This window comes from Nematolebias whitei, chromosome 2 (assembly GCF_014905685.2).
Source record: "Nematolebias whitei isolate Nwh7 chromosome 2, NemWhi1, whole genome shotgun sequence".
Classification (NCBI taxonomy): Eukaryota; Metazoa; Chordata; class Actinopteri; order Cyprinodontiformes; family Rivulidae; genus Nematolebias; species Nematolebias whitei.
This window is the reverse complement of record NC_056499.1, coordinates 22,275,564-22,287,876: the sequence shown is the minus strand read 5'-3', so window position 1 is coordinate 22,287,876 and position 12,313 is coordinate 22,275,564. Positions and strand designations below refer to the sequence as shown.

At 39.4% G+C, this 12,313-nt stretch overlaps 1 protein-coding gene across 1 annotated transcript in view; it reads right to left on the bottom strand.

The window, feature by feature from the left end:
• Positions 1-12,313, bottom strand: part of LOC119423432 (protein unc-13 homolog C) — a gene marked incomplete in the record, with an annotated part of 132,231 nt that overhangs the window by 101,558 nt on the left and 18,360 nt on the right. Inside the window, 2 exon segments of the mRNA XM_037690825.1 lie at positions 4,474-4,701; positions 5,719-5,938. Coding sequence (XP_037546753.1) covers positions 4,474-4,701; positions 5,719-5,938 — 448 coding nt within the window.

Genomic DNA, 12,313 nt, shown 5'->3' with positions numbered 1-12,313 from the left:
GGACGGACGGACGGACGGACGGACGGACGGACGGACGGACGGACGGATGGATGGATGGATGGATGGATGGACCAGTTGCATACTGTGTGGTATGAGTATTTGTAACAATGAGTATTTGTATACATCCAACACTTTCTGCTTGTCATTTGTTGAAGAAACTGAAGAGTTTGAAATATATGACAACGTAACATACGCCATGCTTACGCTGCAGTAAGCTTTATTATTCTTAACCTTTAATCCAGAACATATACAATCTACATGACCAAGATGCATCATGGATGTTACATGTATGTGATCTATAAGCCACACGGCTTTTTTTTTTTTTTAGACAGTTACTTCAATTTTTGTCCAACTTTAAAAAAAATCTGAATATGCCAGCTTATATGGAAAAATACAAACACAATGTGACAGTGGCCCAATAAATATGTTGTTCAATATAAATGAGTACAGTTCATCTAATTTTCATCAAACTACAAAGAGCTGTTTATAAGTATTTACTGTGCATAGCTCAACTGTTTTGATGAAACAGAATTTGCAAGAACTGACAAGCTGAGGGTGATGGAAATGTTAATCCATCCATTATCTTTACCCACTTCTTCTTTATTTGGTTGCGGGTGATTGAAAAGTCTTTTTTTTAAATCATAAAACAACTTTTGTTTCATTATTTTTAATTGAAGTACATAGTAAAGTAAAATGTCAGTTTACTGTACTTATGTTTGCAGAAGATGGAATATTTGTTAAGATATTTATGATAAAGCATCATTTCAACCTCACGGATGTTTGATACATAGCTGCTACTGAATTTTGCAGATGGCTACTGTCAGAAAAACGTTTAGAAAAAAAAAGGAATAAAGCCATGCTGGTCTTTGATCCATTAACATCTACTTTATTTATCTTATATACAATTAAATCAGTTAGGTCTGATATTTAACCCAGTCTAAGTCGAAGCTGTAGGTACACATCCCAGTCCTGTGCAATGACCCCACAGCCACAGTGAGTTCCTGCTGAGCCAGGACCTGGCTCCAAACAAAGAGAAGTGATTCAGATGTGCAGAGGAGACAGTGGTATTTCACTGTGCCATAAAAGGGAAAAAGGACACTGCTGCATTAAATATGCATAAGTGATGGCCTAAATAATTCAAGGTACATATATATCATTCAGCTCACTGCTGACAAAAGTTGGGGGCACGATATAGTGGTATGGGGTGTCTGTGGCCTGCTTGTTCCAAGAGTATAGGCAAAATCAAAAGCCTCCTAAAAGTAGAAGGTAAAAACACAGTGACCTATCTTTAAATGTGTTGGTTTGCTTTAAACTAAATGTTTATTGGATCACTGAAATTTGCTTTGTTTTGTTTGTTTTATGTATAATTTTAACGTTTCTCATATGCAATGAAACATGCAAATACAACGAGTCGCTTCTCAGTGAGAAGCTTGCCAGATTGAAATCCATAATCAAATGTTTAATAAAACTTAAAAAGAAAACTTTCAAAGAAATAGTTAAAATGTCTGCTTGGTATTAGGTTTGTTTAACTAATGTCTATCAAAATTGTTAAGCTCTTAAATTTGCAAACGCTCCGAAGTTATTAATTGTACTTTTTGCTCCCTGTGTAGCAGGTTATGGGGGACAATTTTCATTAGTAAGAGATGAAAACAGGAAAAATTCTTCATAATAAAAAATGGCAAAAATAACTGAAAAAAACATCAGCTGGTAAACATTTGACAATTGACTATACTGTTTATTTGTTGGTGAAATAAACAATGAATTTGAATGTTTAAAAAATTATATTAAGATGTATATTGCTTAGCAAATAAACCAAACTTGAGAGTAGCTTGAGTACTAATGACAAATGTGTCTGTTTTACTTGATTAAAGAAAGAGTTAATACATTCTAAGCTAGTAAATTTTAAGCCTCTTGTCTCCAAAATACTATGTATTTCCTGTTTTTCCCTCCCCTGCACTTCGCTCCTCTGCATTACAGTCATTTTTCACCCCCACACTCATTTGTCTCTCTCCCTCACAGTTGCTATTTCTCTGCCATGTATTGGCATAGTGGAAAAATGCAAGGTGGACATTAAATGAGCTGGACTTTGCTCTGTTAGCACAGAGAAGGACGTGAGTCCAGGGGGAGGTTGCAGCAAAGGTTCCTGATCTTGTTTCAAGAGCCAATTTGTGAGCTGCACCAACAAACTCATCTGAAAACTCTGTTTATATGATAGCAAGCATCCATAAGTCTATTTATGACATGAACACAAATATTGTCCACAAAGGAGGACTACTGTCAGCAGGGAATGGGAAGAAAGGATTTGTATCATATGACAATGTTTTTGAGTTGGCAGTTTACAGAAACAGTAAACGACAGGATGAAAACTAGAAACCTTCACTGTGTTTGATCAAAAAACTAAAACAGTAACAGAACCAAATGACACAGAGGATTTGCAAGATGGCATGAAAAATAGCTCAAATGTGGAATATGAGTATGAAAGAAGGGGTTTCCCCTGAAATTGTTAAATAAGCATGATATATTTTCTTTCTTCACACGCTCTCGATTAAGACGGGGGCTTTTTCTCCCACCTTCCTCCTGCTGTTTTGCACTCTGTCCTGTGTATTGGAGCTTCTATATACACATCTTCTGGATCATGAATTACTGTCAAGGATTTGGTCAGCTGGACTTTAAACACTGTTGATAAAAAAATAAAAAATTCAACCAAGCGACAGGGTCCTGGAGAAACCTCATGCCCCGCTGTGAAGCACACGGCATGGTACGTCATGGGTGTGTTGTGTCTTTCTTGTTGTCTCAGGAGGATGCTGAAGATCACTGGATTTATGATATCAGAGTTTCTGCTTTTTGGCACCGTTGGATACCTATGTTATCGGCTATTAAGGAAGACGATGACAGCAGCTTCAGTCATGGCAAAGCTGCCGACCTTATGTGAAGGATCAGTTTGTGCTTCGAGCCCTCAGACTCAGCGGATTTATGAGCTCAACCGTAAGATGGAAACGATTTATGAGAATCGTAGGCCACTTACGGCTTTGGAACTCACCAGCATGTTGGGGTTGAACTTGGAGGAAGCTAATAAACAAGGACCAGCGGAATGCCCACAAATCTGGCCATTTTGGATATCTAAAGTACCAGTAAAACCCAAGGCCGACGAGAAATAACAGTCTGCCTGCACAAAAAACAACAGTGGCTTATCTGAATCTGACTTCCTCGTTTGGCTTGAAGCAGGCCAACTTATCAAATGTCTCCTTAGATGTATGTAAACTAAGAAGGCTCTGATATATCCCCCCCCCCCCCCCCCCGAGAATTTCTGTGACTGCTTATCGGAGCTGTGCCAGCTGACACCAGCATCTTATCAGGACTATGGTGCTATCTGGAACGGCTTCATGGACAAATCTCACCGTCTTGTCATCAAATGCATATGTAGTATGTCTATAAATGTGCTTGCTGGTAGAGTTTTTTTGATGTCTTAAATTGTGTCCTGACAAGGACATGGTGTGAAGAGATCTTTTCTGTAATACCACTCTCCTGTCGTCATGGTCTTTCCCCTTTTCTATCTAAAGAATAAGGGGCTCCTAGGAGCTGCAGCCACGTGCACTCTGCCTGTCTTTTGGATGACTGTACAGAATTTAATCTATATGTACTTCAGTGCAATGATAATAAAGCTTATCCTAATTCTGATTCTGATCTAGCTTTACAAGCAAACTGCGAGCCAAAAAGTGTAATTATGCACAAAACAGTTCCACATTTCATTAAGAGTAGTTACACAATGGAATATTTAGCCAGTGAGCTGAAACCTAAAGAGAAAGAAATGAGATCTTTGTCAGCTGCAGGAATTTCTCTTCAGAGATGAAAGAAACTCTTTACAGCCTTTTTTTTTTTTTTTTAGCAATTTCTCCAGTGATCTGTATTTAACATGCCATCTTAATTTCACAAACTCTCCCTCTTGGATATCACTTTCCTCTGAATATGTGTAAAACTCTCCAGATATGCTGTTTGCCTCAGTACAAATTGGGTACTGTTAAACTTTCTGTCTTTATCTTGCGGTCTACATGATGAACTAAATCATCATTCATCTTTGTACCAATAACCTTCATGGTCATATCAGCTTTTTTTTCCCTCCCCACACAACCAGATCATTTTCTATTTTTTTCCTTTGATTAAATGTGTATCGCATGTTGTGTTAGAGGTTAATGGTGATAATTAATGGCGATGGTTTAGATTAATTAAAGGTAAATGGTGATCAGAATGGACACTTTTGACATTTTAGATTACTGGCGGCAGCTTTCTTTATTTGCCTTCAAATTGAGGGTGGAAGCAAGTCAAAGGTCAAAGGTCAAATGCAACAGAATCAGAGAATTATTGAGTATAAAGAAATGTCAACATTATGTTGACCGATTATTCATGCAACAACGAGAATGAACAAAAACTCATTTTCATAATAGGCAGATTCTATTATTAAGGAAGCCAGCTAACCTGTAATGCTGATTTTGGCCGACCACTTGGACGTCCCATCCAGCACTGCCTGCTTGGCTGTTTTCAGATGGGCGGCAAAGTCTTCTTTGGAGATGTGGAACATCTCCTGAATCACCTCGAACACTTCAGGACGGTTCTTTTCCCGTATCTTCATGCGCTCTTTCATAGCCATGATGATGTTCTGAGTTTTGTCTTCCGCCCCGTGCTTAGAGCTTTTCTCCACAGCTCCTGAAAAAGGCCACGTGTTTATGCCTTATAGCATATCTAATCCCCTTTGTTTGCTCCACAGCATGTCAAAACACCTTCAGAAAACTGTAACTACCTTACTACAGCCAACGTGTATCTATATAATTATATTCTTTAAGAATGAATTAAATCTGTAAGACAAATGAGACACATCTAATGATTTCATCTCAATATCTGACAGGGTATCACAGATTTGCAAGTATGTGCAGATTGAAATGTGATAAAGATGAATCAGTTTGAACAACAAAATATTCTTGTGTTAGAATGAATGTTAAAAAATGCAGCTTTTTCTTATACCAGCCAGAGCGTGAATAATCCACTTAAAGTGTATAAACTTCGCTGAGGGCTGTTCTAAAACGTCACGTTGTTCTTCACATTTGGTGCTGTACCCAGTATTAATAAATGTGTGCCTGACTGACAAAACTGACTGGAAGTTGTAATGGGCGCTAGTGGATCAAGGAGCAACATAAATGCAGCTTGTACAATCGGTAAAAGGGTATAAATTGTATGCACTACACAAAGTCTGATATAGTAATTCAAAGGTATAATAGCACCAAAGGTGCTTGTTAACAATGTGAGGGTAAAAACTAAAGTTAAAGCGTTACAGATGAAATATTACACTAGCATTGATTGAATTTATCCACAGGATTTATCACTGATTTGAAGAAGAAGTTAAGTTTATTGTAAATGAACAAGAACAACACAAATATATGTGTTAAATAGTAAATAATGCAACAATGCTTTGGCCTAAAGATTAATTTATAGTGCCGTTTTTTTGGATTTGTGATGAGTTGTTTCAATATTATCTTGATGTGAAACTGAAAACATAGAATATATAAAAAAGTAGGTAAGATTGTGAACACAAGCTCAAACAGTATCCAGAAAGAAGCCTTCTTATGAGAATGCATCCATGTGTTTTACTTCACTTCAAAGCATTGCAAGAAGTTCCATTCCCTCGAGCGTCAGCGTGTTGGTGCATAAGCAAATTAGCTTTCTTACTTTGTAAACAGTCGGCGTTGAGCAGGTCCTGGCACTTCTCGTGGCATTTAACACCACATTCTGAGCAGCGCATGCCCTGCCGGGCAATGCCCCACAGCAGGCCTTCACACTCATGACAGTAGGTGGGAGCAGTTGCCGTCCACACCTCAAAATTATGGGGCGTCGTGGAGGAAATTGGGTAGATCAAGGCCTGGAGGGTTTTCTTGAACACATGCAGTTTCTGTAAAACACAGAGTGATAAAGAAATAATCATAGACTGTAACGTCAAATGTGATGTTGAGAGAACAAATATGGATGATGCTGATTTTATGTGGTTATTGGGAATGAGTTGAATAAAGTTTGACTTATCTGACTGCTTTGTTTTGCTTAAAGTGCCTTATAGTCCAAAAAAATATGGTAGTTGAATTGTTTTGTAGAAAGAATCAATATATTTGCAGAAAAAAATAAATAAATAAGAAGAATGCATACCTATAAAACAACCTAAAAATAAAGTTTTACCTGAGGTTTAGAGTGAAAGTATCAAAATAATGAATAAAAAAGATAAGTTATATACAGTAAGAAATTGTTTTTGTCCTAAGCCACAAGTTGTACAGCTCTACTGAACCATATGAACTATTCATCCATAGGTCAGCCTAATATCAGGTTGAATTAAAAGCATCTTGGTCCTGCAGGTTTTGTTTATATTGAATGGTTTAGTGACTGAAGCAGACTCAACAGGAGCCGCGGCCGGACTGACTGCTGTATAACAGAAGCGTGCACAAATTGAATGTTTCACTGCAGGAGTCCTGCCAGCCACAAGGTCTAGAAAATGGGCAGAGACTTGCCAACTCTTGAAAGCAGAATCAATGGATGCTGTAAATAAGCTTTTTAAATGTGAGCATTATCCGGATTGAGGGAGAGAGTGAGAAAATGACAGAGAAAAAGAAGGAGATGTATGGCAGGTGAATAAAGTCTTGACGAGGTAGCTTCCTCCTCCTCCTCTACCACCTCCAGTCCCTCTGCTAGTTCCCAGAGTGTTGACAGTGTGCTTTAGCACCTGAATTGTTCCTCTGCACTTTAGCAAAATCAACGTGCTGTCTGACTCAAACACACTCACGCAGTTTTGAGCACGCACACTCACAGAGATGATTAAATGACATGGATGACAGGACAACGGGGCTGCAGTGAAATTCTGCAGATACAGCTGCTAAACTCTGGAAGAGCTCTGATGAAACACAAAGGGTGGCGGCGAGATTTCCCCTTTAATCTGAGGACCATGAGATGAAGCAGATGTCAGAGATTCATCCACTTTACTCGCATGTGTTGGCAGAGACCCACACCTGAAGTCTGCCTATAATTAATGCTGAAAAACAGACTGTGCAGGAGACAAGTGATTCAAATTGCCCTAATTTTGGAAATATCAAAGCTTTTATTTGTCTCAGTGTTAGTTAAGCTGTTTAATACATGACCTACTACTGCCGTCATGAAAAACGGGCAATGGGGGTTCTTTTGTCTGTTTGTTAGCAAAGTATTTCATGAACCACGGGTCAAAATTAATGACAATCTCAAATAACAATCACTGGATGTAGCTCTACAACTGATTAACTTTTGGAGTCAAATCAATTCACCCGATTGATCACCGATTAACCTGTCTAAATAAAGGTTGAATGAATTCATCATGGCCACCACAGCTTATTAATTAATCTTAGCAAACACAAAAATGTCTGTAACCCAGCCATTTTTACAGCTAATGTGCTCAAATTTTGTGTTATAGTAGATGGAAGTCATCCCCATCATATATTCTGATCACACAAGAATTTGAACAAATATCTTGGCATGCTGTCAGGAAATTTGGATTTCTATTAAGAAATGTTAGTTTTTCTACTATACTGTAGTTTATAGCTTGTATTTAGCCGAAAAACCAACAGATTTGAATGGCAAGTCCTTGCACGAGAAGTGTTTTACCATCAGTCTGTTTCTTTCATTTTTTCCCATGTCTTTCAGTCTCTGTGTCTGTGCTGTGCCACAGATCTGAGGAAAGTGTTGCATGCGTCAGTCCCATGTGTTATACTGCGAGGTAACCCTGGTGATTTTGTGCAAAACACTACTAGAGCTGAGTGACAGCTGCAGCCTGTGCCCGAGAGCAACATGACAGAGAAGAACATGATCTTGCCTTCTTCTTTCACCCCTCCTTTTCAATTTTACCACCTACTGTCCTTGTCAATTATTTCCTTGACAGCGCTATCCTCAGTCTGGTCCAACCTTCCATCTTTGGCTTTAATCATTTCACAATGTCATTCCTAACTTAAGATATAATGATGTAATGTTTTAATTAGTTATTGTTCAAATATACAAAGTACCTAAACTCAAACAAAAATAAATGTTTCTGTCCTGCCTGATTCCCATGACCATCTTTATCCAGCTGAATTATTAGCACAAGCATTTTAGAATCAACATCTTATGTTTTGCTGCTAACAAGATTGCTGATGATATCTGAACAGACTTACAGCAGCACATCACATCTTATTTCCAGAATCTTGTTGGCTCCTGTCAGATCGCAGCCTTCTTCCAACTTGGTGGAAGTCAGTGCCTTGTCTCAGCAGGTAAACATGGCCTCCCTTTATGTTAACAGTCATTGTTAAAAGGCTGCGGTGCTCACATCACATGCAGCTCAGAACATCAAGAGGACATAAGGGCAGTGGTCGGGCCCACACATATTATTCCTCTGCGCTTGAAAAAAGCTGACATAAGGGAAACATGAGGGTGAAAAACAAAATTGATAAACTGGCCTATACATCTGCAACGACAGGCATTCCATCCCAGTTTAGAATTTATATTAAACAAGAAAATACAGGAAGATGGTGACACAGTGATTAAATTGTAAGAGCAAGAAAGCTTTCTAAATAGATTCAAAAATGACTCCTGGGAGAGCAGACTGTTCAACATGGCTTCCTAAGCGGTGGCATCAAGTCCACAAGATCGAGATGACAAACCATTTTCAACACTTGTCTTCTCTCATCTGTTTGTTACCTTTCATTCAGTCATCTTTTCTCATCTCGTTCCCTAACTCTTCTACAATTAAACAGCATCTGGTTGTTTACAGGAAATTCTCTCAGCTCTCACTGGGATACACTCTGCTGGACTTAATGCAGCAGATCAAACTCTGACATCTGCTTGTCCTACTTACGGAGAGCGCACAGTATACAGCTTTTCTCTGAAGTCAATTTGACTCAACCAGTCAACTTATTTTTTATTCATTCAAATCAAAGTATTTTTTTTACCTATTCATAAACATCAGGTCATCGTCTATCAATAGAGCTGTATTATTGAAATTGATCAAGATTTATCCATCCATCCATTATCTTTACCTGCTTCTTTCTTTTTTGGGTCGCAGGGGTCACTAGTGCCCATGTCCAGCTATCGCTGTGCGAGAGGCGGGAGACGTCCTGGACAGGTCACAAGTCCATCACAGGGACACATGAGTGTAGCTACAGCGTGCACTCTCAGGACAAAATTACTTGCAGTGTACCCTCAATGCAGACTGAACTAGGCAAAAGGGCCTTCTCTTACTCCGCTCCTGTTTCCTGGAACATCTTGCAAAAAGAGCTGAAGCTTTTGATCTGGACCTCGCTAAAGGATTTTAAACAACTGCTAAGTTCATTGCAAAAGTTAACACAGACGTGTTCCTGTTTAATATTTTACACCACTTTATAATGTAGCGTTTTTGTTTCATTGTATTTAATTTCTTCTATTTACTTTTTCATTTTATATCATTTTCCTATGATTGTCTATTTTTGTTTGTACCTCATCTGTGTTGTTTGTTTAAACCAGGTCTCTCTTGTAAATGAGTCCTCAGTGCTCATTGAGACTAACCTGTATAAATAAAGGTTGAATGAATGAACATGGAGACAAACGAGACAAACAGTCATACCCACCTAAAGACAATTTAGAGTTACTAATCAGCCTCACATACTGTACATGCTTTTGGTCTATGGGAGGAAACCGGAGTACCCGTAGAAAATCCACAACTGCACGGAAAGAACTTGCAAACTCCACCCAGAGAGGTTCCCGGCTGGGGTTCGAACTGGCAACCTTCTTGCTGAGAGGCAACAGCTCTACCATCTGAGCCACTGTGCTGCCCCTGACCAAGATTCAGCTCTCTGTAATTAAGACTCTGCATCATTCACAATCATCTAGATTTCACTTTATCACAATCAAGAGCCAGTCATCATTTCTCAATTGGAAAAGTTGTCCATGGGGAACAAGTGTCTTAAACATCTTCACAAACCAGTGCCCACATATTAAAGGTCACACTGAGATCTCTCGAAAAGATCAAATCTGTGAACAATGTGCACAGGGCTCATTTAAATCCAGTAATCTCGTAGGCTTAGGCAGCTGCATGCTGTACATCAGCGGATATGAAACTGTATTCTTCTTCCTCTTGTTTAGAAACCGCTCTCTCTCCTGCTGTTTGCCTCCTGTTACGCCATCTTCCCTCAGGGAGGGAAGAATTGCAATCAATTAATGCAGCGATAGCTCTGGAGGTCAACACAAAAGTGTCTCACACCATCAACTGAGACATTCTGCCTTTCCTCCATTGCTCAGTCACTCACGATGAGCAGTTATTATTACTGATTGCAGAGCATTCTTTAAATATATGCCTGAGTCGCTGCTTAATTTCTGAATTCTGCCAAATTGTTTCATGGAAAGAGCACAGCCACAATGAACTTGTGGTCACAGAGAGCAGTTTAAGAGGCTGTGGCATTTATCTTGGCCAAGGAGGAAAAACAGACAAATGAAAGAATGATGTATGTATATTATAAAAGGCATAATAATGCAATAGAAAAATCACTTTACGGCTCTGTGTTCTTGGCGATGTAATTGCAAACCCTGAGGAACAAAAGCTGCAACAAACAGCATAGCTATAAAGGTTTGCCAATATTATAGCTCCCTAAATGCTGCCCTGAAAAATAATGAGAACATGTGTCCAGAAGGTATAGAGCAGAGGTTGGCACTTGTAGCAAAAAGGGTTCAAGCATCTTTGTACTGTATATCAAGTTTGCATGTACTGGTAGAGCCATTGAAGGCTTTGGCTTCCTTTAACTGTTAAAGAGCATGTACAGCTGCAGCTCATAAAATTAAGAGTATTGTGAAAAAATACACATTTTTGTTTATCATTTCAGAAAGTGAAACATATTATATAGACTCATTACACAGAGTGGAATATTTCAAGCTTTTATTTCTTGTAATTTTGACGATTATTATTTTATTTATTTTTTTTTTCATTTAGCCTTTATAGGCTAGTGGGTAGTCAGGTAGTCTCATTGAGCCACGAGAACTCATTTTCAAGAAAGACTTGTTTAGGGAGCAGATGGAGGTTAAGGACCTTGCTCATGGGCCCAGAGTGGGGCGAATGAGGGTGGGGGCAGGGCAGGTGTGTGTGCTTCACCTACCCCACCCACATTTTTTATGTTATCGGTACCGGGCTTGAACCGGCGATCTTCCGATCACAGGCCCACCTTCTCTAGCATCTGCTCCACCACTCCCCCATTTATTATGGCTTACAAATAATGAAAAATTAAAATTTCAATATCTCAAAAAAAATAGAATATTGTGAAGAGGTTCAATATTGTAAACTCTTGGTGACATACCATAATCAGCTGATTAACTCTAGACATGAGCTACAAATGTCTCATTCTTCAAGTTAAGCCACTCCTGAATTAGACATCAGAAGTGTCTTACTTGCTGAGGAGGAAAATAACTGGACTGATGCTCAGTGGTCCAATGTCCTCTTTTCAGATGAAGTAACTTTTCATGTCATTTGGAAATCAAGGTCCCAGAGGCAGCAGCATGGTGGCACAACTGGTAGAGCTGCTGCCTCTCAGGGAGCAGGTCCTTGGTTCAAACCCTGGTCCAGGGGCCTTTCTGGGTGGAGTTTGCATGTTCTCTCCGTGCATGCGTGGGTTTTCTCCGGGTACTCCAGTTTCCTCCCACAGACCAAAAACATGCATGTTAGACTGATTGGTAACTCTAAATTGTCCCTAGGTGTGAGTGAGAGAGTGAATGGTTGTTTGTCTTGTTTGTCTCTATGTGGCCCTGTGATGGACTTGCGACCCATCCAGGGTGTACCCCGCCCCTCGCACAGTGATTGCTGGACATGGGCACCGGCGACCCCCGTGACTCAAAATGGAATAAGCGGGTAAAGATAATGGATGGGTGGACGGATGGGTCCCAGAGGCTGGAGGAAGAGTGGAGAGGTCCAGAATCCACATTGCATGAAGTCCAGTGAGAAGTTTCCACAGTCAGTGATGGTTTGGATCCATGTCCTCTGTTGGTGTTGGTCCACTGAGTTTCCTGAAGTCCACAGTCAATGCAGCATCTACCAGGGGATTTTAGAGCGTTCCATGCTTCCTTGTGCTGACGAGCTTTATGGAGAAGATGATTTCATTTTCCAGCAGAACATGGCTCCTGCTCACACTGACAAAGGTCCCAGAAGCTGGCTGTGGAATATTCTAATTATCTGAGACAATGAGTTTTGTTTTTTTCATTATTTGTAAGTCATAATCATCAAAAATACAATATTTTTTTGTTTTTAAATATTCAACTCTATGTGTAA